This window comes from Fistularia commersonii, chromosome 30, assembly GCF_037954325.1.
Source record: "Fistularia commersonii isolate RoL2024-O1a breed Wild chromosome 30, RoL_Fcom_v1.0, whole genome shotgun sequence".
Classification (NCBI taxonomy): Eukaryota; Metazoa; Chordata; class Actinopteri; order Syngnathiformes; family Fistulariidae; genus Fistularia; species Fistularia commersonii.
Window position 1 is genome coordinate 9,090,014 of NC_141313.1, and position 27,545 is coordinate 9,117,558.

The 27,545-nt window shown below is 41.6% G+C and overlaps 1 protein-coding gene across 1 annotated transcript; it reads left to right on the forward strand.

Moving 5' to 3' along the window:
• The first annotated feature begins 310 nt into the window (after positions 1 to 310).
• LOC147216371 (zinc finger MYM-type protein 4-like) lies at positions 311 to 27,545 on the forward strand. Its single transcript, XM_086178360.1, has 37 exons — positions 311 to 318; positions 1,691 to 1,804; positions 3,211 to 3,324; positions 4,953 to 5,066; positions 5,516 to 5,629; positions 6,293 to 6,453; positions 6,795 to 6,954; positions 7,057 to 7,257; positions 7,380 to 7,530; positions 7,944 to 7,996; positions 8,359 to 8,585; positions 8,727 to 8,907; positions 9,627 to 9,830; positions 10,262 to 10,403; positions 12,229 to 12,323; positions 12,758 to 12,850; positions 14,060 to 14,331; positions 14,758 to 14,938; positions 15,954 to 16,148; positions 16,447 to 16,597; positions 16,706 to 16,821; positions 16,934 to 17,074; positions 17,395 to 17,545; positions 17,633 to 17,802; positions 18,216 to 18,351; positions 19,345 to 19,449; positions 19,709 to 19,746; positions 20,352 to 20,469; positions 20,579 to 20,700; positions 22,055 to 22,232; positions 22,846 to 23,114; positions 23,219 to 23,390; positions 23,803 to 23,954; positions 25,256 to 25,370; positions 25,459 to 25,707; positions 25,826 to 25,949; positions 26,801 to 27,545. The coding sequence occupies exons 4-37, from the start codon at positions 5,043 to 5,045 to the stop codon at positions 27,030 to 27,032; spliced, it is 5,193 nt and encodes a 1,730-aa protein (XP_086034486.1). The 5' UTR covers positions 311 to 318; positions 1,691 to 1,804; positions 3,211 to 3,324; positions 4,953 to 5,042; the 3' UTR covers positions 27,033 to 27,545.

A 27,545-nucleotide genomic window follows, 5' to 3' on the forward strand; every position in this document is an offset into this window, starting at 1 on the left:
AAATGCCATGATGACACCGTCACAGTGATTTTCACTGAATGGCCATGTAATAACGACATGGTTGTGTGACATGTGTGACATCTGCCCAATTGAGGGCACATATTCCTTACTGAACAAGCATGGCATTATTTAAGATTGACCTTTTTTGTCATTCTCAGGAGAAATTCCAGGCCCTAAACAGCATACCACAGCTGCCATCTTTATGTAATCCAGTTGACTCTGAACCAGAAGAGGATGCCACCCAGGAGATGAACGAGCCGGAAGACCCAGAGGTATTGAGGACACTTGGTTAAAACTGAGGACTGCTCATCAAAAATAGTAAATATGTGTACTATAAACAGGCCGATGTCAGAAAACTGACTTTGAATAGTGATTTTGGAAAAAAGCCAATGGTAGCATACATGGCTTTTATGACCCAATATGCAAAACTTATAACTTGCTGTCCCTGATGTACTAATACCCGATTCTTTCCATCCTAATCACTCCCAAAGAAAACCCAAGCATCTTCATCTCTGCTACCTGTACAGTGCCACTGTATCTAACCCATACAGCCTCTTTGATCTCACAGGTGTCTTGTACACCTTTTATTTTGGCTGATTGTCTTATCACACATGACCCTTTTTCTCCATCCATTTCAACTTGCTTGATATTTCTTTACCTGTTTTCCACACTCCATTGCTCTGGAATACATACTTAAAATACTCCATCTTTATCTCTGCTCCCTGTCCCTCACAGTTCCAATTGTGTCCTTTACATTCAAACACATTGTCATCCCCCTCCTTTCCAAAGCATACACCACCTCTCTAGATTTTCCTCCATCTTTATCCTGCTCTCACTACAGATAACATTGTCATCTGCAAATTTCATGGTCCATGGACATTCCGGTCTAACCTCATCTGTCAGCCCGTCAATCACCACTGCAAACAAAAAAGGGGCTCAGAGCTGACCTCCACCTTGAACCTCTTGCTTACACCTAAACCACACCTCACCACTGGCTCACAGCTCTCATACGTACTGTATCCTGCACTCGTCCAAATGACATCTCTGCCGCTCCAGACTTCCTCATACAGTACCACAGTTCCTCTTTTGGTATCTTGTGGTATGCTTAGCTAGGTCTACCAACATGTTAAACATATCAATAACCACCATGTTGATATTGTAGCTCATGACCACAGCATGACAGCTAACAGGCTCCTTCATTTTAGTGTCACTGTGGGAATCTGATGACCAGATGATGGGGGGGGTTTCAGGTGTCTGTCCAAAATTGGACATTCCGTACGAACCCAAATTCATCAGTCTACATTTTTTTAAATTTCACAATCTCACTCAATTCACTACCTGGTCCACAAACACATATCATTACTTAGTAGAAATAATATAAAGTCTTGTCACCTTATCATGGTTATTTTGGAAGTTGAAAATTTAGCAATGGTCGGGCTGCAAATCTATTTAGATTCTGAAAAAGGAAGTTTGCGGTATTCCAGGTCAAATGCCATGATGACACTTTCCCTGATAGAGTGATGCTAATTGAATGGCTGGGTGAAAAGTGGTGATTTTTTGGCACGAGTGTGTTTGCTTTTTAGAAAGTGCACAGATGTAACCAAATAAGTTTGTTGCCCGATTGAGGGCACATACTCCATACTGAAGAAGCATTACATTATTTAAGATTTACCTTTTTTGTCATTCCCAGGAGAAATTCCAGACCACAGCCAGCATATCAGAGTTGCCATCTTTGTGTAATCCAGTTGACTCTGAGCCGGAAGATGATTCCATCCATGAGATAAACAAGCCGGACGACGCAGAGGTAGTTGAGGACACTTAACTGATAAAACTGAATACTGTTCCATCAAATGTTGTAAATGTGTGTGAATATGCTATAAGTAGACCAATGTGGGAAATCTTAATTTGAATAGTGGTACTGAATTAAACATAATTTAATGTCTTCTCATAGTGTTGGTTCAACTAACTGAACTAGGTCAGTATAACAGTGCCATAACTCCTCTCTCTGCACCCTATCATTTGCTTTATCTAGGTCTACAAAGGCGCACATGACAGCCCTCTTACCTTCTCTGTACATTTTTTTTTTAAAACAAATAGCGCATCAGTAGTCTTTCGAGGAATAAACCCATACTGATGCTCATAAATGCTTATTATTCCTCTCACTCTAGGTCCCACTCCTCTTAACTTCATTGTATTACTCATCAACATTATCCATCTGTATCATCTCCTTTATTCTTTATAATGGGCACCGTCACACATCTTCTCCATTCCTCAGGCATTTTTTTCACACTCTAAGACCCTATTGAATAATCTAACCAGGAACTCTACTGTTGCCTCTCCTAGACAATTCCACATCTCTATAGCTTTATTATAGGGTCCAACTGCCTCGCCACTCTTCAGTGTCACTGTATATAATTATTTGCATAAGTCTACATGAATGTTTATTGCTACAGGTATGTATAAACCAGCTATGACTATGACCAATATAAAGATTAAATAGACAACAAAACTGAAAATCACTATTATAAGGTCATAAAACAGTCAAATGTCACTCATCACTATTTATAGCTTGAAAATTTCTAGAAATAGGTTCAACATCTCACTGAATCATTGTACTGTGTTAAACCTTCGGTAGGATCATAAGTTAGGTTATATTGCCTTATTTGTAAAGAAAATGCGCAAAGTATGTCTTACAAGACGACTCGGGTTTACTCAGGTAAACGGACATACCACACTCACACTAGCCTATCATTGAACAAGGCTGGCCATATGATTAAACATCACACCTGTAGCTTTCATTTCACAAATTTTAGAAAGTCCTCTGCAAACAGCACATATCAAAACTTAGTACAAGTATTCAACTAAAAAAATGTTAGTGTCATCCACGTACAGTTAGTTTGGAAGTTATGTGGAGGTAAATGTGGAGGTTGGTTGAGCTGCAAGTCCTGTCTATTTTGAATTCGTAACAATGAAGACTGCAGTGTTCAAGGTCTTTCTTTAATTGATCAAATGAGGGAATGACATGGTCCCTGATGCAGTTATCTTTTCTAAATGGCTGGGTGAAAACCACGTGGTTCTCAAACATGTGTACGACCACACTCTTAAGTGTGCTGAAGTTACCGAAGATGGTTCCTTGCCCGATGGAGGGCACATACCCTTTGCTGAACAAGCGTGAAATTATTTAAGAGTGACCTTTGTTCTCATTCCCAGGAGGAACTCCAGGCCCCAGTCAGCATATCAGAGTTGCCATCTTTGTGCAGTCCCATTGACTCAGAACCTGAGGATGATTCCATCCAGGAGACGAACGAGCCGGACGACGCAGAGGTAGTTCAGTACACTTGAATGGTTAAAGCAGAGTGCTGCTCATCAAATCCAGTAAATGTGTGCTATAAACAGGCTAATGTTAGAAAACTGACTTTGACAGTGATTCTGAAATAATCCCAGCAATTATTTTATGAATTCTAGTAAATGTTGGTTCAGCTAACTGAACTAAATTAATTTTGCGAAAATGTTTAAAAATTTGATTAGTAGTATGGGTTATTTTCTGTCAAACCAAACCTTTCAGCTCATTGTGCTGGCAGTGCGTTGTTTTCATTGTCATCATTGTCGTCATTGTCCTCAAACACCTCCAATGAAGGCTGCATACACTTCCTCTCAGAGGGGCCATGTCACTGGGAAAGCCAGGGTTGTGGGCGGTCTGGGTCAGCCACATCGTCATCGCGGATGGCAGGGTGGCCTGGGACAACCAGTCTTCTCCTTGCCATAGAACAGCTGCACAGATTGCTGATAAAGATCAGATTAGAGTCAACCGTATTGTAAATAAATAACCCATAAGTCTATGCATAGTGTAGGCTATGAAATAATATATTATAGCATGTGTCTACATAAATGTCCCTTTGTGAATTCTGAACAAGGAAGTTCACAGCTTTCCCAGTCTTTTTCTTAAATAAATCAGTCAAACGGCACAATGACGGTTCCTGGCATAAAGCGATGTTCACTGAATGACTGGGTGAAAACTACATGGTTCTCTGACATATGCACATCCTTTAGAACAGAAATTCCAAACCACTGCGTCTGCCGTGAGAGATCAAGGTGCCGTGGAAAAATGCCCACTTTCACCTGACAGCTCCAAATATTATTTATTCATAGCGAGTAATGTCTTCGTACATCTATCTATGTGGGCAACATGCAGTGACGGGCAGAACAATTACCGGTAAATGGTCTTCCACTAGATGGCCACAGGGAGTGAATGAACTTTTAAATCTCGCTGCTGGGTACTTAGTGATGCTTCGAGTGACACAGCGGCAGTGTTATGCGATGGACAAATATTTTAAAGGAAAAAGTACTCAGTCATATTCTCACCCAGAGGAAAGCTCAAGTGGTCTGGAGAAAGTAAAAAAAAAAGGTGGCCGAAAGATGATACAATGAAAGTTATTTCGCGTCTGGATTCACTTTTACATGGGAATCATCTGAGCCGACTCGGGGAAAGCTGCCCCACAGTGCCATTGTTCCATGCGAACTTAAAGGCCATCCCAAACTAAACACCCTTCACTTCAAGATATGAACACGGACCAATATGTTAAACTGTGTCAACAGACCGAGCAACAGGCAGTTGGAAAGCTCTGAAAGCTAGCTTCAACGCTAAGTTGTTGAACTCGTCGCTAAATCCAAACAGCCACACACCGCGGCAGAGACAATAATACTACCTGCCTGCAAAATCTATCTATAGAAAAATGCATTTAACAGACTACAATTTTAATCTGTCATTAAAAACGTTTTTTGACTACTTTTACTTGACGGTGTGCCGTGTGATTTTTTTAATGATAAATATGTGCCGTGGCTCAAAAAAGGTTGGGAAACCTTGCGTTGGAAAGCGCGTGAAATAAAATAAAGTTCCAATTTTGTTGAACGAGCGTTACATTATGTAAGATATACTTTTTTGTCATTAACAGGAGAAACTTCAGGCCCCAAGCAGCACATCACAGCTGCCATCCCCATGCAGTCCCGTCGATTTTGAACCGGATGATGATTCCATCCAGGAGATGAACGAGCCGGAAGACTCAAAGGTATTTGAGGACACTTGATTGTTTAAAACCTAACATGGCGTCCGCATGTGTCTATTCACAATTTCCCTCTTTTTACCGAATCCTCCACAAGCAACACACATCACTTAGTACATCACTACATCACAATAGTATAACTAGTCCTTTCGTCCACTTACCAAGGTTATTTTGGAAGTTGTAAATGTGGAGCGTGGTGGAGAGCCAAGTCCCTCTATTTTGAATTCAGAACCAGGAAGCTCGAAGTGTTCGGGTCCCTTTCTATTGGTCAAATGCCGTGGTGACGCAGTACCTGACGTAATGATCTTTGCTTCGTGGCTGGCTGAAATTACGTTGTTCTCCCACGTGCCCGTTCTTATGAAAGTGTGCGGAAGTTATAAAGGGCAATAAATGGCTCACACTCTGCTGATCAAGCGTTAAATTTTTTTAAGATTGACATTTGTTGTCATTTCCAGGAGGAACTCCAGACCCCAGGCAGCATACCACAGTTGCCATCTTTGTGTAATCCCGTCGACTCTAAGATGAAACCTCTTTCCATCCAGGAGACGAACAACCCGGACGAAGCAGAGGTAGTTCAGGACACTTGCCTGTTTAAAACTCAGCACTGCTCATCAAGTTCAGTAAATGTATGAACATGCTTGAAATAGGCCAGTGTGAGAGAAGAACGATTTTGAAATAATCTCATCTACTGTCTAATGCCTTCTCATATATGTTGGTTCTGCTAACTGAACCGAACTAGCTCAGTACATACAAAACTTAAAATCAGTAGTGGCACTTAATTCAACGACTTTGCAAAACTAACAAATTAACTTCACTGCATCGGTTTTAACAAGAAAAGTTAGCATATTGTTTTGAAACATCCACAAATGAAAGCGCACTGTAAAGCAAAGTTGGTTTAATAACAGGGTAACATGCACTGCAAATTTTCTACCAGATATTAGGAAGAAAACAAAACAAAAACCCCGCCAAGATTGTTTTTCACAAAATGAAAAAGGGGAAATTGTGAAAGAAATGTCCTTTAAATCAGTGTTTTTTGAGACATCCCCCTCTCTCCCTCAAAATATCATCGTTATTGCAACATTTTTCAAGACTAAACCTGAGAAGTAAATAAAGGAAAACATAAAAACTCACAGTCTATTCTCTGTCAATATTAAAGCATTTGTGTCTGTATGTTTTTGCGTTCAGTCATTATCATTTGAACATATCTGCCATCTATTATCTTACATTGACAGACGCCGCCCATGACCTGTTCTCACTGCAAGATGAGCATGTTAAAGGGTCAAACAGCTTTTCAGAAAAAGGGATTCTCTGAGGTCTTCTGTTCCAAAAGCTGCCTATTTGAAATGTTTCCTGTCATCAAACCTGTCAGCAAGACCTGTCATTATTGCCTCAAGTGAGTCTCACATTATCTCAAAAGACTTTACTGACATTCTTGTGGGAAGTGGCCTTGGTACATGGAATATTAGTGGGATAGTAGTAGAGGCTTATCAGAATCAGAGTAAATTAAAAACATGAGGTGCTCTTGTTTTGACTTTGATTTGAACTTTCAGTTTATTACATTAAGAAAGGGAAAACCAAATATAATGTTAACTTTAAAGAATTATTTCTTGCTTCAAAGAAACTTTATTTATGGTGGCCATCTGTCCCAGAATGTTACCATGTCAATCATCTTCCCAAAAGTACATCATTGGAAAATTTGCTAATATTTACCATCTCTTGCTCCCATTCTATCAGCACCATTTCGCAGTGCGTCGACCTCATCATGGCTGCTGTGGACAGGAAGGGAACCATGAAGGACTTCTGCAGTGTTGCCTGCCTCTGCTCTTTCAAATCCAACTCCATGACAGGGAGGGCACATGAGTCTGTCTGCAGCATGTGCAACAAATCCAGTGATGTAAGTGAACAGTATGTTGTTACTGGTCAGATTTAAAAAAAAAAAAAAAAAAAGTTTGCTTATGTTACCTGTGTCTTATTCTATTCTGCTATTATGTCGTAGACCCTCTATGAGTTGACTCTGAATGAGGCGGTCCACAAGTTTTGCAGCAGCAACTGTTTGGAAGGTTTCCGCCGGGAGAATAATCAGGTGGTCACCTGTGAGAATTGCCACTCCGGCTGCCCCAACGAACCGTTTATCCTGAGTTTGGAGACGGGAAGAAAGTGCTTTTGCAGCGCACAATGTCTGGATGAAATGAAAAAGGTAAGAGAAGCAACAACATTGCTTAATCTAAAAGGAAAACGGGAGTGATTTGTATCAACGGCTTGATCAATGATCTGTCTCGTGGTCTTCGAATTTGTCTACAATGCTGGTTCTCTCTGCAGAAGCACAAAAAAAGCTACAGGTGCACCATGTGCAGCGTTTTATGCCCCATGTCTGACATGGCTCACCACAAAAGTGTCGACAACATGGTGGAGCTCTTTTGCACTCAATCCTGTTTGATGTCTTACACCGCGCAGCACAAAGAAAAGACAGGTATTTGAAAATGATTTGCCACAATGGTTTTCATGTTGAATTGTTTGTCCGTCCTTCCTTCTCCCCATCCCATTACTTTTTGTGCCCAAACTCTGATACAAATACAGCACAGAGACCTTTCTTACAACACAATGGTAAATTTAAGCAGGAAGGTGTCAAGAGGTATGCAGAGCCAGTATGGAAGCAATAACATTATCGTGTGTGTGCGTGCGTGCGTCCGTGCGTGCATGGATGAATGTAATTTTGCATTAAGTGCTGTAAAACGGCAAGGTGAAAGTGTGGTAGAAGTGGAGGCCATTGACCAATTAGCATTCATTACTAGTTTGTTCACTGTGATTTCTGATACTGTCATGTCGTTACTATTAACAATATAGAAACAATTGCAGCTGTGTAAACTGTGATTATCCTTTCAGAGAGGAGCGAAGAACTGGAACATATCAGGGAGTCTAAAGAAAATATGAATATTGTAAGTACCGTATGTATAGATGAATAAATATGTTTGTTGAAATGTTATGTTATGACCAAAAGTCTCTATGGGTGTTTGCACTTTACCATGTTTATAATGTAGTTACATCTTAAATGAATGCTTGAATCAAGGCCACATATATAACTATTTACGTGGATAAATTCATGTTCAAATAACATGGTATTCAAAACAAGGAAAATAAGGGTTTATGATCCTGAAAAGGGATTCAGTAAACATGGAATTGATAGTTTTTTGTTTTTTGTTTTTATTGGCTCTTATCTGAAAATTGCTTTAAACATTTTAATTGTTGTGTGGGAGGCTGTATTTTCATCCAATACAAAAAATTATGTGCTGTCACACAGGATGATGGAACCGCACATAGCATGGAGTCTCCGGCTATGGAGTCGGAGGTCACACCAAAATTCATCTACACGAAATCCCCTGTCTGCTGCTGCCACTGTGGAAAGAAGCTGCTGACAGGAGAGACTGTCTGCCAGGAAAAGAGGGAGCTGTTCTGCTCTACTGTTTGCCTCTCTCTGAAGTACCCATGTATCAAAATAGCCACAAGAAACTGCTGCAGCTGCTCTAAGTAAGTACAAAATAGTTACATCCGTGCCATTCTGGAGTGGTACGTTATCTCAATCTTTTAATTTAAGAATCATGCACACGTGATAAAGTTATTACTGAATATAAATCTTGCCTCATTCTCTTGTCATGGACATTCCCCCAGGGTGATAACACAGCCCGGTAGTGTCCTCCTGCTTCCAGTTGATGAATCTGGATCAGTGAAAGAGTTATGCAGCAAGGCATGCCTCACTTCTTTCACCTCCAAGCAAAACAGCACGGCTCCCAAGCAATCAAGACCACAGGAACATCAGTCAGAGTGCTTAATATGTGCCAAATTATGCTCTGTAAGTTGTAGTCACTGTTTGCCGACATTTTGATATATTTTAGAGGATGATTTGTTTACATGACTTGACATGACATGAGTACAGTAGTGGCTTGAAAATCTGATTAAAGAATTAGCCAAAATGGTCAAAATTATAACACCTCGTTTAAACATTTCCCCACATCAAACCCAAGTTCCCTCTTCACACCGTAACTGCAACTTTTTACAGTACTGAGAACCTTTTCAGTAACTAGACTCTTTCTCATTGTATTCGGACAGCATGGGAACCAGGGACCATGGACTTCAGTTCCTTGGACCATTTTAGGTTCTACTCACAGGCAGGGTCTTTTTACGGTTCCACAGGAACTGATGTGACATAGGTGCTTGGTGATTAGCGTAAATCATAAGCAACAACCATTAGCGGATATGACTTCTCAACTGAATTGTGGTCACTGGTCAACTGTTTTCTTGCAATTTCCACAAGAAAATGGACACAATTTGCCAGAAATGGACCGACGAATAGGTTCAGGATCTTCTGGACAGAGACATTTCCGGGGCTTGCAGACGAACATAGACATATTGGCCAAAATAAGTATGGAGTTATTGAACGGGGGGGATTTACACAATGGGAAGTAGTGCTTCCCCATGTCTATTTTTACATATGAAATCTAGATGACTCATATTTTCCAGTTTAAGAACCATGCATGAACCAACAAACATGCGTTTCTTTGTCATTCTCAGAAGAAATACAAGCTTGCCTTCCATGACATGGCTCACAACGTGTGCAGCGAGTGCTGTGTCATCACATACCACAGAATCAACAACCTGCCTCTTTTTGCCTGCGAGATCTGCGACTCCATCTGCCACGGGAAGCGGCTCATGTTGGAGATGGAGCAAAGTGTTAAGGTTGTCTGCAGTGAGGAATGCCTCATCAGATTCAAAGAGGTGCGCAAACAGCAAATCAGGTTTATGTGACGAGACCGCCCACAACCACAGTTACAAAGAAACCGGTCTTGGCATATTCAAAACCCTCTCATGAACACAATTCAGAAGTACCAAGGACATACATTCAAGCTCAGCAAACTTAAGGAAAATTTTCTTGATTGGGTTTTTTGACCTATCGCAGCCTCAGTGTACACATTGCTCCTGTACATTTTGCATATTTGAATATCCAAATAGTCTGTGGAGACCCTACAGAAAAAACAACAACATATAAATATAACATTGGGAATCAAGAAGTATTTTAATATATTTAAAAAGTGCTTTTCATTGACATAGTTAAACTAATCAGCAGCTTTAGAGATGAGAAGCAAACATGCTATCCTTTCATTAGTTCAAGTTTCACCCCACTTGATTGTGTGTCATAACTTTTACAGAAAATCAAGAAGCCTCAGTCGTGCGTGATGTGTCAGACCTACCATCAAATGTCAGACATGGTTGAAAACACCAACAACAGAAAGGTGGACTTTTTCTGCAGTCACAGATGTATGATGGTATACAAGGCTCAAACATTGTCAGGTAATGTAGATACTAAGTTTCATAAATCTCCTTTTGTATGTCTTTCCCACTTTCCTGTGTATTTTTCTGTTGCATGCATTATCTTTGCACTGCAAAGCCGATTTTCTGTAATTGCTTTGACAGCACTGCAGGGGTGTAGATTACATGTCCATTAATGACTACACTTTGGGTGCCCTGCTTGCGGTTTTGTGCAGGGACTCGCCAGTTGCATTTGGTACTCAAAATAATGATTTGGTGGATGTAAATACAAACCTTTCCCCTCTCTTCAGCCATCTCCTAAACCTAGGGAAGTAGCATAGAGGATGAGGATAAAGTCGAGGCACGATCTCCTTGTTGATGAGGAAGATGAGGATCATCTGGGATATTCCCTGGGGGAGATAGTCGTTCCTCAGAGGTGTGTTAAACAGGCAGCACACTGGTTGGTAGATGACCCTGCTAACATTGCTGGATGTCAAATTAGAGGATCGAAATTTATACCATAGCAAAATCCAACCTTCTCTGGGTCTCCTTGTGAGTTCTGTTCCTGTATTTGAGATGAAGCTGTATAAAAAGACATCCAATCCTGTACAGGGTTATACAAACCTGGATACCCCCTGAAAGTTGAGTACCGTAGTCAATGGCTAAATATCTGTGTCACTATTGCCTCCAACCTCTCATCAGTTCCTTGGCATTGTTGTGTACTTGTCTTAAGTTGTGTCCATCGAAAGTCTTGAAGGGATACCCCCTGAAAGCTGAGATGTTCCTGTTCGCGGACTATCGGCGCTGTGCATGTCATTACAGACCTTATTTACTGTATGTTTGCAGTGATATTGTTCAGAGCTGTGCTTGCTGCAAGGGCGGGTTTTATCACTCCAGCTGACATGACGAGAATAGACTTGTCAGAAAGGTTCAACTGTTCAGTTTGTCCAAATATAAGCACTATTATGGGCAGGCTGTTACTTCTAGTACACAAGGAACTTCTTACATCTGCTTTAACTGGCATCACCTCACCAACCAGCAACAACCTGGAGGGTACTCACTGTTGTAGCGATGGGGAGATGTAGGGAAAAGTTTAGAGGTCCCAAGATCTAGTTGTCTGAACAGCCAAGGACGCACTACAACCATGGTAATCAGGGCAGAAGCAATGAGGATACAAAGGGTGAAGGATTACAGGAGCAGTTTTGGTTGTGCGATTGAGCAGTTCGGCAGTTTTGCCAGTCTTTTCTGGAGATCTGTTGATGGGAGGAAAAACACAAAGAAGTATCCCCCTCTTTCGGTGTCCTAAAACTGTTGATATAACAGAGCCTCGAGCACAATGTACTTGGTGACTGACCAGTCATATGGGGAGATCGCAATAAAAGGATTATCAGGACAGGAAGAAACCCAAGTCTGGAAAGGACCCCCCCCCCCCCCATAGGATAGGATGGTTTTGTTTGATTTGTGGCTAAATTAAGAACACTGTTTTGACAAGAACATTTCAAGATGCTAATTATCTATGCATCTTGAGAGAACAATTTTTGGAGCAGGGATTTATAGGCACTGTGTATCTCTCTTTGTGGAACATTTGCCTTGTGACCCCTTTGCTGTGTTGCTTGTGCAATCTCATAAGAATTAAAGCTCTTTAATTGCACTCTGTGGTTGACAACTGTGCGCATCAGAGATTTTTTTCCATTATCTTGTGAGTGCTTTCTTCAACTTTAATAACGTAGGAGTGTTCAAAGCCTATCCCAACACCCATTGTAACAGTTTCCAATAATTTGATCGCCTTTTGTTAGAATTGTCATTTTGACAATTTGTCATTTACCCATCATGTGTCTAGTTTTGTTCATGAATGATAATGTTCCAGGGAGGACAAGCCCATCGGGCCAAGACAAAGACATGAGAGAAATGAAGCCATCCCAGCTGCATGAAGAAGTGAAGCCATCAGTATTACAACACAAAGTAAGAAAGCCATCACTAACAGCACATGAGGAAGTCAAGCCAACGCTACCCTCTCAGTCGTCTGTAAGCCCCATGACTGAACTTTCCCTTTGTGATACTTGCGCAATACTACATTGGCTTCAATTTTTACGTCTTTTTGATCACAGCGGCCCCGACCAGAGTTCTGGTTTTGTGGCTAATGATGTTTTGACAATAGAATCTTGAAATACAACATAACAAGCCAAATTGATCCAATTGTACATAGAACATTTCTGTGCTACAGATTATTAAGGTTGCAATTTGTACACAAAAGTAGCACACCTGAGAAAATCCAAAATATTGACAGTCGGCTCAGTAACTCAGTTCTCAAGTCTGAACTGGCTCAGCATTCAAACAGAAACCTCTTTCCACCAGTGTACACCACTGATCCATTACACCCTTTACTGTTTATTAAGATAAAAGAAGAGCCGCTTGATGAGGCGTACAGCCAGGATCTTCCTTCCCCCATGTCTGTAAAAAACATTAAAGACGAGCCAGCTGGTTCAAAGGTAGGGCTCATACCTCACCTCTTCAGAGGCCGCCGAAACCAGCATATGGTAGGTTTCAGTCTTCTGCTTGTGTTGGTAAATTTGGACGTGCAATGACACATGTAAATATGTGGAACGACACTTGAGCCCCTTTCATATGTTTATCGCAAACATGACTTTTTTTTTTTAGGCTTTACCCGAATGGGCTGTACGCTCATTCATTCATTCATTATCAATACCACCTATCTTGCACTCAGTGTCGCGGGGGAGGGGTTCTGGAGCCTATACCAGCTGTCAATGGGCGAGAGGGGGTTGCACCCTGGACCCGTCGTCAGTGGATCACAGGGCCACATGTAGACACATGCAACCATTCACACATGCTAGTGTGAGACGCAACTGCTCATTCTCTCTTTCATACATCTGGGCAGTTTAGGGTCTGCCATTAACCCACTGCATGTTTTTGGTCTGTACGTCTTGAAGCAAATGTCACTATATGTCAGATCACACAATGTACAGTATGTATCCAAGCAGCTCCATGTTGCTAAGGATGCAGTCTTACCTACAGTGTGTATCCCATGCGTGACACATCAGGATTTAAACTCGGACTACATCTAGTTTTTTATTAACCATGCTACTGGTAAATAAGTTGCGCCGCCAAGGAAAGGACACTTTTCCAAGATGTCAAAGTGCAGTGGAAATTCCAAATTATTTTGGGGGGAAAGTATGAAATTCTGTAAAATTTGACCCAAAGCATGAAGCTTCATGGATGCGTTCTGAACAAGATCACTCCATGTGGAACCTGTATAGGGATTACATGTCTGTACAGATTTTCCCCAGGTTCTGTGGTTTCCTCCTGCAGTCAGTTAATTGAAGACTAAAATTGTTGTTAATCGTGAATAACAGATAAAAACATTGCATATGTCTATACGTGGCTACTGGTCCAGGGTGAACCGTGCCTCTGACCCGATGGTAGCCCCCGCAGCTCTGTGTGATGGCTTAGTGTTCATCAGTGTTAGCAAAATACTACTGCATCCTCCTCGGTGTAGTAATTGGTTTGATTCTGTGATTTAATTCAAACCTCAGACTTGTAAAAATATCTTTTAAATATGTTTGGGTCTTGTTAAACACACACTGTTGAGGGACCACATTAAATAGTAGCTATCCAGCAGTGTTTATCTCAATTACTAGATTGTGCCGCTGACATGGCTTGTCTCTCGTTTCTGTTGAAAGGATCTGAAGATTGATTCAGTGTTTTCCTTGAAGGGAAGCTCAACGACCACCCGCCCCTCCACTGCACCCGCAACACCGTCATCTGCATCCGCAGGCACTAACCTGACATCTAAGGACACACTTGCATCCTGTTCGAACTGTTCACAAGTCCTGCCAGATGGAAAGACGGTTTACCAGAGAAAAGCCCACTCGGAAATCTTCTGCTCCACTTCCTGCCTCTTGAAATTTTATCAGATTAAGCAGGTCAAGAGGACCTGTAGCTTCTGTCTGCAGTGAGTCTGACAGCTGTTATTCTGCTGACCCTTTCCATATATTACTTATTTGTTCTTTCTCAGGTATCTAAGAATAGTGAGCTTAGATACTGAAGCAGTCAGATAAAAGGTGACCTGCAGATTGCAGGTTTTTGGATTTCATTTTACAGGTCTGCTCTGATTTCTAGTGGACATCTGCCCTGGAAAGACATTATAGGCATTTTTTTTACATGAAAAGGTTCAATTTATTATGTTACTAGTTACTAGTTATTATGCTACTGCAGCCTTACTCTGATAAAGAAGAAGGATAATGCCTGAGATTTCTTCCATGAGGATCCACTTGCATGTCTATTTAACTAGAAGCAGTTTCAGTCTTGCAGCTCAGTTGCATGTATGCATGGTGAGTCAAACAAGGAAGTTTCAAATGTCTCTTGGCTGTTTTCTCAGGACGATAACACAGCCTAAGGGCAGCATCAAGGCTCTGGTGGATAAGGAAGGGACAAAGAAGGATTTCTGCAGCCAGACATGTCTGTCCTGCTACACTTACAAGACTATCATCGCCGCAAAAACACAGCTGAAGACTGCCACACCACAGTCACAGTGCAGTATGTGCAGCAGATACTGCATTGTAAGTGAAAAGTTCATGGTAGATTTTGCCCAAAAGTTCATGGTAGATTTTGCCCATCAGTTGTCCTTAAGTATCACTGTGTATATCTGTCATTCAGGGACTGTCAGCAGACCTGTCGACCAAGGCAGCTAAAAACGAACCTCATAAACAGATAGTGTGCAGGAAGCCTTTATTATGTGATTTATTTATTCACCTATCAGAGATTTTTTCTATGCAAAACAACAGAGCAAATGATACCAATTTCATGCTGTGTATTCACTCAGGCTGTTTCCACAACAGCTTGAGGATTATTGGAGTGTGTCATTGTTGTTGAACTTTTCATCCTGGCTTCAGCCGCAAGAAGGGAAAAAAAAATGTTTTCAATGTCCCAATCACTGAAATCACATGCTGTGTCATGCTGATTAGGTCTACAGGCAGTATGAAGAGCTTATATGGTGGAGATGCTAAGTGAAGAGATCAAAAAATCCATAGTTTTCTGCATCTGAACAATGGCCTTTCACTGAGGGAACTTATCAGTGGAAAAAATGTGTTCATCTTCGCCCCTTGCATTATAATTTCACTTTATATTTTAGTTACAGTAACATTGCAAAGCCAGAAGTGTCATACCAGAAGTTCTTAAAAATTCTAATTTTTATTTGGAAATAGCTGGGCTTCATGGGTTCTTTATTTCATCGACTATCAACAAAGCAAACCGTTAGTAAGGACAAGATGGCCACAACTGAAGATAAATAATGCGGCATAACCTCGGATTCAATGTTGAATTTATAACACTGCCTGATACAGGAATCATCTGTCAGCAATATTTGTGTAGCAAAGAGGAAGTGGAAATGTACGCTGCTGCGCACAGTATTTCCACCATGATATTCTCTGTCTTATGTGACTTTTAAAATGCAAAAAAGGAAAAAGCACCCTGCCAAATGTTAGTGAATTTTGCTTTTTTGCTGTTTGCAAATTCATTTGAGTTGCATTCAAGATGAATTAGCATTCAAAATGCCCTCTCTCGTCCCACCTGCAGAGCAAACGTGAAATAATTCACCAGGGATTGGTCCACAAGATATGCAGTAACCCTTGCTTCCTACGCTTCTGCAAGCTGAACAACATGGTCATTTGTGACAATTGTAACTCCTGCTGCAATGCACCTCTCATGCTCCGTACAGAGGAGGGAAACAAGGCACTGTGCGGCGCAGAGTGTCTGGCACAGTTCAAACAGGTGAAGAAATCTGAAATACATTTCAGAAAATGATCGTTTTGTTTCAGGTTGTATTCTTATTCTCATGATGTATCTGCAGCACACCTCAAATGATTGACACCATGAAACAAAACTGTCTTTAAATGTATTCTTCAAATGGCTTTTGGCGATTTCAAGTTCCTGTAAAATGTGATTCACTTTTGAATTCCTCCCCCATATTCGAACTACATCGCATCCCTGCTTCACCCTTGGTGAAATTATAACTTGACTTCTCCCCAGTTCTCAAATGTCCTTTCTGTGCTGCTTGAATGACTTGCAGAAAACTAAAGCGAAGCAGCCGTGCTCCATGTGCCGAACCCCCCATCTGATGTCCGCCATGGTTGAAAGCAAAAATAGTAAAGATATGCTGGAGCTCTACTGTACCAGCAGTTGCATCATGGCGTCCAAGATTCAGGCTGTCAATGCAGCAGGTAATATATTGGTTTAACTCTGCTGCGTTCTGGTTTCTCCACGGGCCATGTCCCTGTATTACTGGCTTTTTGCTTACATTGTGATGCTGAGAAACCATTGTTCCACAGGTGTTCCGCTGAACTGTGATAACTGCGGAACTATGGCAGTGCCAGCTGGCCACATTGCCATGTCGGATACATCGATCCGAAACTTTTGCTCCCTAAATTGTGCCATAATTTTCAAGGTAATTTAATGTGTAGGTTTATTTGTAATACAGGCTGATTACTAATGTTTTTTGATGGGTTGTCCTGTCCAAGCTTTTTTTTTCACTCTGCCTTGGCATATTTATATGGCAGGAGGCTCAGAAAGATGCTGCCAGACCTCTGTCCTCGGCTGCCTCTTTCCAAAAGATGGATGATTCAGACAAACGCGTGAAGCTATGGTGCTCCCAGTGTGAACGCATCATCAAATCTATACCCAAAGTGACTGAGGAAAAGGTTTGTTGGTTTTTTTCTTTTCGATTCTCAAGCAAATGTAATTAGTTGTCATGGATGGAATTTTATATTCTAAATATGACCAAACTATATAAAGTCCAAAACTATTTAGCATACATGGTTGGTAGAAAAAACAGGAAATGTTGCTAACATTTTCAGTTAGCAGACATTTCACATGCCCTCCAGTAGTTGAATTAGAATACATATTATTATTTGATGTCTTAAAAGCACAGTTTTGATCAAACTTAGAACGGTATTGCCATTGTGTTGACACTGATGGGTCTAATCCCTCTCTCCCCACTCTCCCTTCTGTCTCTACACAGGGCAAAGCATATTTTTTCTGTTGCCTCATCTGTTTTCAAAAGTTTAATAGGGCCAACAATGTCATGCGCATGTGCGAGTATTGTAAAAATGAGAGGATCGTCAACGATTCAAAGAGGGTCGAGGATGAAGACTACTACTTTTGCAGCGATGGTAAGAAGACAGCAGGATTTTGCAGCTCGTTTGTGGATGTACGAGTCTACGTGTGTTCATACAAGAACATCTCCTGTCTCTCCTCAGACTGCAGGATGCTCTTAATGAGTGAACTGGAGAAGCGGGGTAAATACTGTAGGTCCTGCACCTACTGCCTCTCCATCTCCAAATTGATATTTACTGTCAAGGATAAGAAAAAGACCATCGAGTTCTGCTCCGAAGCGTGTATCACGAAATACAATAAGCTCCAAAGCTCTGTAAGTGGAGTAGGGATTTGATTAACATTGTGTCGTAATTCATTCTCGCTCACATGTTTCTAGGTCAGTAACGACCAAGCAAAAACAAATGATAGGAAAGTTTGCCAGAACTTACTAGAAGACATTACAGTGCACATTTACGAGCCACTTTTTCAGTATAGTCTGTATCTACACAGTAAGACATCCACACACCCCTTCTGTAGTTTTCGAAATTTGCATCTCAATCTTACCTTTGACCTCCAAAAAAGTCACGCCTGTATGGATATCCGTAGTCATTCCATAATGACTTTCCATAATGATTTTTACACTTTCCTTGGTTTCTCACATTCTAATAGCTTGACTTGCCATGTTATGTCTGTACCAGCTATAATTTGTTTGCAAGAGGTGGACTCACAGTCTTTTTCCCATTTCAGTTCGCCCACTGTGAAAACTGTAAATGTAAAGGGAAGCTGAAGCAGACTTTTCCCCTGCTTGGACAGGTCAGGCAGTTCTGTGACCGGAAATGCCTGCTACTTTTTTGCAATAAAATGGCCCAAAAAGACGACACAGGTTTGCGTTGTTGGTTTATTCATTTATGTATTTATTAATTTGTTTTTTTTCTCTATGTTTATATCTGGCCTGGTACAATTTTTTATGTCTGAAATTTTGATAATTTGCGAGAGTTACACTTCAATTGTCATATCGGTTATGCCTTTATTGCAATTTATCCTCATCAAGGTCTTTGTGACATGTGTTATTGGATTTTGGGTTGAGTTCATTGTCTGTTTGGCGAACAGAACAGTCAGAATAGTTACATATTTGGTATTTTAAAGCTTAGAATATCTGTTTATTTGAATCCGTTTGGGCAGGTTTTAAATTTTTCAATGCAGACCAAGTTGGGAAGTAGTGGAGATTAATATAGATGAAGTGAAGAGGGCATTGAAGAGGATGACGGGTGAAAAGTGAGGTAGTCCAAATGATGTACTGTATCTGTGAAAGAATCAATGTGTCTAGTAGAGGTGGCAGTAGAGTTTTTGACTAAATTGTTCAAAAGGATCTTTTCGAGTTAGAGGATGCCTGAGAAATGGAGGAGAAATGTATTCAGGGTGTATCAGGGATCAGCTCTGAGCAGCTTCTTCCTCACTATGGTGATGGACAGGATGACAGATGAGGCTATACTGGAATCTCCATGGATTGATGTTTGCGGATTACATTGTGATATGTTGTGGGAGCAGGTAGAGGAAAAAAAGTGATGTTGATCTCTGCCCTGAAATGGAAAGGAGTGACGGATACCAGCAGCAAAACAATATACGCGTTGTAAAATTTTAGAGGAGATTGATGGATGTTAATTGGTGTGAGACAAGAGTTTGCAGAGGAGAGGGTTAGATGGAAGCAGGTGGTTGACTCCTTGAAGGGAGCAGTCCAAAGTGAAAGTAGAATGAATACATTGCTAGATCTGTTATTTTTCATCTGACATGTTGTTTCCTGCTGGATGATAAAAAAATGTATTTATTTGTTCACATTTTTCCTATAAAAATCACTATTGTTGCCCTTTTCCTGCAGGATCTTCACAAGTTCCTGAGGCCTCCGCTGTCATCACTAATGTTATCTCACTTGCTAGTATTCTGAATAAACAGCGTGTTTTTTCAACCTGCGCTTCACAGAATGGTATGCACTCACTCGCTCGCTCTCTCTCTCTCTCGCTCTCTCTCTCTCTCTCTCTTTCTCTCACAAACACACACTCTCACACACACACACACACACACACACAGAATGTGTCTGTTTCTGTTTGTATTTGTCTTATAGCAGCAATTTTCTATGAAGATTGGAGAGCCAAAAAGATGTGCTGTAGATCTAGTCTACAGAATGGCTTTATGAAATCTTTGTTGATGTCGGATTTTGTTGTCTCGTTGCCGTTTCTCTTCAGATTCCAATCCCGGCAGTGAAAGAAGTTTGCTTGCACATGTAAGTCGAGTGCACAGTGACTGCCAGAGTCCTGCCTGTAATGATTGTGTTGATAATATTTCTTAAGTAAAGTGACACTTTTTAGGGATGTGAATACCAAACATGTAAAGTAACGAATTAAAAAAATGTATAATGTATTTCCAATTGATGTGTAAAATTGTGGATCATTACTCCTTTACCCATTAAGCTCAAGTGTGATAGAAGAATTTTATATCACTTTCACTAACACGCAAAGGACTGCATGCACACACACACTTTTGTATCTTACAGTGCTTTTGGCAGCCTTAATAACATTTAAAGCATTCATCTTTGATGGAGACACTCATCTGGTAGCTAATTCTGCCAAGACCTATTCCACTTATACATGGTTAAAATAGGCGTAGTTCAGAAATAAATACATATAGATAAAAATACACTATTATTTATTCCCACCATCTAAATTTACTCCTCGACCTTCATCTTATGTCTGTGTCAATGGAACAGGTAGGACATCTTACAGCTTTTGCCAATTTACTTTTAGGTTACTGCTCTCTTGTTATAAGTCTAATTAACTTGTAAATGGATCCATTTGAAATTAATAAAGTGATTATTTTGCTGTCATATAGGTCAGTGCCCAAACAGTCACCATGGAACAGAAGAACAAGTCCATGCTCTGTTCACCATTGCTCCATAATAAAGGAGTTTCTTGTGCGACGAATGTGAAAACTACAGGTGCACAAACAGGTAAACATATTTGAATACTCGGTCTGATTATTTGGACTGTCAGCTCAAACACACACTCTTGTCTTGGCGCAGCTCTGACATGTTCTTGCTCTTTTCTGTTCCCTCTAAGATGATTTGGCTCCTAATCAAAATGTTATTCAAGTGCCAATGCCAGTGGCAGTTCCAGTGCCAGTATACGTTCCAGTTCCGGTGAACATGTACAGTCCCATACCCTTTGGAGTGCCATTACCGGTACGTGAAACACCGTGTTAACTGCTTTTTTTTATTTTGGTTATACACAAACAACTTGTACCCTTTGTTGAATAATTTGCAATTTCAATAATTAAAAACTCCTGAATTGTGTTGTCCTAGTGACTCCATCAGAGTAATTTTCAAGACCACCAACCGCATATAAAAAGTACCATTTTACATTTAATGTCTTATAAGCTTTATCTAAACACTTGAATATTCAGATTTTGCTGTTGTAATTTCTGTGCCTCAATCATTTTTTTTTCCTCTAACTGAATACATTTGAGTTTACTGAAAATAAAATTACCCAAAATCAAAGCATGTCATGTTCCTATTGAGGAAATTTTTGTAAGCAAGACTCAGCGAGCTGTCAACTCCTCAGCATAGCATTTGTAAACTTTGATCAAAGGGAGAACACACGCACCACATGAATTGAGACGGAGTGTCTCACCTGCCGGGTTTGACCTTTCTGCAGGAATACCTTTGTCACAGAATGCGTCATTTGGCAAAAGTATGACACAAGAAAGTATGAAGTCAGTGTATGAAGTAAGATTGCATAAACGTATACAGGATTGCCTATGTCACGCCGTGTGTGTACAGCAAGTTCACTCTTGACAATCTATATTTATAATCTACATCTATGATCCTAAGTCTGTCATATGAAGTGGCATACAATGTTTGTCCAGGACACCTGTTTGCGGAGACAATAGCTGTTTCGCAGAAAAAATCCTGCGCAATAAGTCAAAGATGCATTAAATTTATCCATTGAATACATTGACATACATATGTTCATTTTCCGTTTCAGTTCTCTTAGACTTAGACAGAATTTACCGTCCTCCTGTACACAGCTGGTGTGTATAGGACGAAATTTCATTTGCGTAGGCGTCATTTTAATAGTATCCAGATATAAATCATCGTAAAGTGCAGGTAGGCGAGGTGCAAAGCAGGAATTATTGCACAGCAGTTCCTCATCTTGCATTCAGATGTTATTTCCAGCTCCAGATGGTCCATTTTTCCATCCAGGGAGCTAACATTGGACATGATGGTCTTCTGTAGGGGCGAGCGTTTAGCTTAGCCGTTAGCCCTCCCCGGCAGCTGCTCGGCTGCTGGGTCTTGTCGGCGCATTTGGACACAACATATATACATACATTTTCCATTATAGTTCTCTGGTCAGATTTTCACTGGCTGTTAGCCAACCACTGTATAAATTTACAGTGTAAGTAGAACCTGCTCAATTAAGAGACTTTCTTTCTCATCCTCCATTGCCCCTCTATTTCCCTGTTACTGTCAATGTTATATATGGCTAAATGGCACTCGGATCTTACAGCGTTTGCCACATTTACTGTGATTACCACAGCTACCCGTGCCGATGATAATCCCAGGGAGGTCTGACCACGACACGTCAAGGGTGGAACCAGCAAAGGAGAGACTCTCACCTGAACCTCTGAAAAATGATGTCAGCTCCAAGGCTGAGGTACCTGAGAAACCCAGTGAGAGGGAGGACGGGGAGAAAAACCCAGCTCGCACAAAAGGAGGTGAGAGCCCTTACATCAGCAAAGGTTGTCTTTCTGATAAACTACTGGGTACTTTTTTTAACTGTTGTCTCAAGAGTTTGTCGTGAATTTCAGGAAATTGACCGGCAACATTCACCTTTTCCAATATCCACAGCTGCCAGTGAAAAGCATCAGCAGTCAACTACCAAATCAAATATGCCGGTTGCTAGTTACAAGTATTTGTATAGAAGTTAAATGCTTGTAAAATATTTGCCTGTAACTGTTTGATGAGATAAGGCCAGTAAGTCAAAGTTATCCAGGTCATGAGTAAAAGAAGCAACTGCTGTGGTGCTCAGGTTCATGATTTATTGACATAGACAAGACGCAGTCAGACACAACAGTCTCACAACTCTCCCTGAAGCAGAAGCAACAGTTAGTCATCTTGTGCAATAAGACTGAATTCATTAGTGAGTCATGGGATGGCAGAGCACAGCAAAGGCCCCCCCGTGCACGTCTCAGATGTCTGCAACGTCCCTGCAACCTAATCACATGATAAGCTAACAATAATCTCCGGCTTTTTCTTTTTCCTCACGGCCTCTGAAAAGAACAGCTTTGAGTTTGACACTGCTTTGTATCTTCTCATCGTTACTTTCAGAGCTACCCAGCAGAGGCGGCGACCTGGAGACTAAGCATCACGGCAGTCTGACAGATCAGGACTTGTCCTTCGCTTACAGAAGCATCATTTCTCCCTGTGAAATACGCATCTTCAAGGATCCCTCCTTGAATTTACTTTTGACCCGTCAGTTACAACTCGAGCGTCGCACTTCAGCAGCGTCGTCAGGGAGGAAGGATAGCCACCGCAGGCGCGCACCGCCTCCTCCAGCATCCCGGCAGCCTGTGGGGAAAGTCTTCAACAAGAATAAGGTACACAAAACATGTGAAAGTCAAATCAAATATGTAAAAAGAAATTGGATGTTTGATTCCCAAATTCTACATGAATGGGTTTAATAATTCTGTACTTATCCAAGGGGCGTAAGCTGAAACCATTGGGTAAAGCCGACACAGTGGAAGCCTCTCAAAGAAAACGTGCAAGGGTTTCATCCAAGAGTCACCGTAAACTGAAGCGTCAGTATGGCATCGATGCATGGAAGCGATGGATCAGATGGAGGGAAACTCAGACCAACTTGGACCTTGTCTCTTGTATGTTTTTTTTTTTCTACCTTGCCCTGGTTTTATGAAGATGAATCATACGGTGTGAATCTTTCAAGGATAATAGCTGAAAATTCAAAACCTCAGCTTTAAATGGAAGCTGCAGGCCCCATCTTTAAGTATTTGCTAATACACTGAACAGAAGGAAACATGTCCCGTCCATACATTTTCAAGCAGACATGCGCAGACGAATCAACTGTGTAAGGTATATGTTTTGTATTGCCTGACCTAATCACCAACACAAGTTGGTATCTTTCTATTTATTTCTGATTTCCCGTGGCAGTCAGATTATGTTGTTGTCAGACTTCTACTTGGAGTTTGAAACACAGTTGAACACAGTTGGAGTTGAAACAGCACAACCACCGGCGAGCTGAGTCCATCTCTTTCTGCTGTTGCCCTTTAGCCCACTATGCTGCGTTCAAGGAGGACTTCCTCTGCTGCTCAGCAGCAGAGCTGAACAACGGCCTCTGTAGCTTCATCGCAGAGGTCCGGCAGCCCAACGGGGAGCGCTACAACCCCAGCTCCTTGTTTTACCTCTGCCTTGGCATACAACAGGCAAGATGACCAACACTCACCCCTCCATGTTCACCCTCGCATGCGACGTGCTTTATCCATTTGACCTCCATATACCTGCATTTTATTGGACAAAGAAATGAACGTTCTGCGGCCTGGAAAATGAAGAGACCGTTCTTGTCTGTGAAGGGTCTCAGGCATCCAGGTCGTGGCACCAGTTGTTTAAGGTCATCGTAGCAACTAGACTTCAGATTACGGTCACATGGGGAAAGACGTCATAAAAACCAAATAGAACTTATTTGACTGTTCCGTTCTGTCAATACCTGATGATACTGGCTCGAAGCTTCGCCATGTTACTTTATAGAAAAGCTTCACACATTTACCAATATCTCCAGTTTGCCCCCCCCTCCGAACATCAGTTTTGGCTTATTAAAACTATTCAAATTTCCAGTGACAAAACACTCCCACCTTTGTTGAATGAAGGAGAATAGAAAAACACCAGAGGAAAGCCTGAGAGTCATCTTAATGTGGCATTTGTGAATGTAGGGAGGAAAAAATGTTTGGTAACAAACTAATGACCATAAAAAAATTGGCAAGGAGACGTGCAAATTCACAGGTTTTATCAGTCCAGCATGCCTGCGATAGAAAGTCTGAAAACAGTTGATAAACACTGTTATAAAAACGCAAAATCGTAAGGCAAAAGCACAATCTTGAAGAATAATATTGTTCACTAAGGGGATAATGGGTGTGAAATATAGGTGATTATAGAAGCTCCTTATATTCATAAGTCATCACCCAACGCTTATGGCAGACCAATTTTGCTGCTAGTTATTCTTTAAATTAAAAATTAAAAAAAATCTCTTTATCGTCATTGCACAGTCATACTTAATACAGCGAAATGAACAAATTGAAACCCGTATAGAAATTGGGCCCTCTGGTGCAGAGGCCTCCTCTTGAAGCCTTAGCGTCCAAGATTGGCTTTCTGTGAAGCACCACACGGAGGGCTCCAGCCCTCTGGAGGGTATAAAGGGGTTGTTTACTGAAAGAACATTCACCGGGAAAAAATGAACTGTTTTCTTGTTCTCTGGAATTCTCTGGTCAATGGGAGTGTGGGAGTGTTATTGCCTTTGCCTTTCATTTCCCGGAGATCTAAGAGCTTACTGGTACCATTCCTCCGGTACCCGGTTGTTTCCAGGCATAGAACGGTTTCAAAAAAATCAAAAAAGGATAAATAGATAAATAGCTGACCCTGTTGAGCTCAGTACCGATCATGAATCTCCACAGCCGAATCCAGTTGTCCAGGGCTTTTTTTCAAATTTAAAATTTTGATCTTCTCTTTGTAGCATCTGTTTGAGAATGGCCGAATGGAGAACATATTCAGTGATCTGATCTACAGCAAGTTCTCCACTGAGTTCACCAAGATCCTGAGAGGTTCCAAGCCCACAGTCAGAGCCAGCGGTGAGTCCATCCGCCCTCCACCCGTGCGGCCTCGGTTTCGGTTTGCCAGTTGACCAGACTTCTGACGAGCCTCTGTCTCCGTCCGAAGGCCACGTTAATTTTTCCGTGGAGGAAGAGTTTCTGTGGGACTGTAAGCAGCTGGGGGCATTCTCGCCCATGGTCCTCCTCAACACCCTGCTTTTCTTCTGCTGCAAGCACTTTGGATTCACCACGGTCGAGCAGCATCGCCGACTGTCCTTCAGCCACATCAGGCTCTGCACCAAAACCACCCAGAACCACACCAAGAGCACCTTCCTGCGCTTCTACCCGCCCCTTTCCACGAGTGAGTCGGAGACAGGTACCATTATGGCTTGCAGTCAAAACTGATTCACCGTTTGACGTTTTTTCACAATATCTAAAAGGATCCGACGCAGACTCCTGCCGAATGTGTGAGTAGCTGTGCTCTTCTGATCCAGACGCCGTCGTCGCCAAGAAACGCAGGAAAACCGAGAGTTCACCGGAAGTCCTGGAGATGATGGAGAACATTAAGAACCCCCTCCGCTGTCCTGTCAGACTTTACGAGTTCTACTATTCCAAGTGGTGAGTGAACTCGTCGTTTCATTATTCGTTCTTTTCGAAAACTAGTTTCGTCAGGTGCCTGTAAGTGAAAGGGACAGAACTGGATCTGAGGGAAAGACAGGGGGCAGAGGAGCTGGAGTTAAGTGTGATGAAGACGTCAAAGACGGCAGCAGCTCAAAGGTAAAGAAGAAAGAAAGTGACCGTAAATAATGTATCAAACCAAAGTTTGCAAGTGTATTCCGAAGCTATGGTTTCTCCATCACCAAACTCTGCTGCTCTTCTCATAGTGTCGGCATGAGGCTCGGAGGGAGAAATTAAGATAATATGCCTGTGTTGTAAATCAGAAGTATTATCTTAATTTTCCTCAGGAATTAACTCGTTTCATTATCTGCCCTCGTTGATTTACAAGTTAAGTTAATGTATGAAAACGCTAGTAGCCACTGTTAGGTCCTATCTGTTGAAATCATTATTCTTTTTTTTTTTTTTTTGTTTTGTTTTTATTGTACACTCGGGCAAATGCCCAGCATTTGCTATAATCTGATTCAGAGAAGTAATGTTCTGCTAGTCGTATTGTCTCTCTCTTCAGAGCCACATACAAAAGATGTGTTCATCTCTGTTGAATTTTAATTTTTTTTTATTCCTCTACTTAGATGTTTCATCTTGATACTTATAAAGCCTGTCATGTTTTGCAATGGCTCTGTTGAGTACATCGGTGTGTGTGTGTGTGTGTGTGTGTGTGTGTGTGTGTGTGTGTGTGTTTTCCACGAGTCACTGCGTCAAGTTTCACTTCTTCACAATTTATCTCCCGCTGTGTATAAAAAATGACAAGCCAGTGGCAGAAAATTGAAACCGTTTCCCGTCCTTGCGTTCAGCTTAGGGTCGGTGAGGCAGAGCGGCAGCGTGTTCTACCTTCTCCCCGATCGTTGCTGCGTCCCTCAGAGCCCCCTCTGGTTCTCCTCCACCCCTCTGGATGACGCCACCTTGGAGGCCATGCTCCTACGAATCCTCACCATCCGTGGGATGCGGAGCAAAAGCCGAAAAGGTCAGCACCAGCGGACCCCGGGCGCTTCGCCCACCGTGTCCGACGGTGACGATTCAGAATAACGAAACTGCGCCGAAGCGAGCAGCAGTGGACTTCGCCTGTCGTAGACGTCGAGTTTTGCAGAAATGGTGAAAATGTAGACCATGGTACACAGAAATGTCTTCATCCTCACAAACGATCGAGCAAATACATTCCATCGAACGGAAAACGGTAGAGAAGGAGCCCTGTCCCGAAAAGTGGCCGTCGGCAGGTCTGTACAGATGGCGACGCGATAACGTTTTCATGATGGGCAAGAAAGGTCATCCATGTGTTGTTTGTTTACCTCAGCAGAGACTCCAGACTTAGCAAACTGATGTTTTAAAAATTCAGAAAAAGACCCTCGTTCAAGTTATTTATTTTCATTTTATTTTCCCCACAGTTCTGGAGGTGCTCTTTTAAAGTGTTACTGTGAGTCAGTTCGGCTGCATTTCAACCTCAAAGAGAAAATAGGAACGTGCATTAACCTGCTGATTCATTCTGTTTTAAAAGTCTTAATGAGACACCATGTTTTCTGCCAGGACTTGGGTTTTTGCGTA

Coding starts and splice junctions, on each gene's coding strand:
- LOC147216371 (XM_086178360.1), top strand. CDS start 5,043: ATGAACGAGCCGGAAGACTCAAAG. Junction 17,546..17,632: donor CTACTACTTTTGCAGCGATG/GTAAGAAGACAG, acceptor GTCTCTCCTCAG/ACTGCAGGATGCTCTTAATG. Junction 25,950..26,800: donor GAGTTCTACTATTCCAAGTG/GTGAGTGAACTC, acceptor CCTTGCGTTCAG/CTTAGGGTCGGTGAGGCAGA.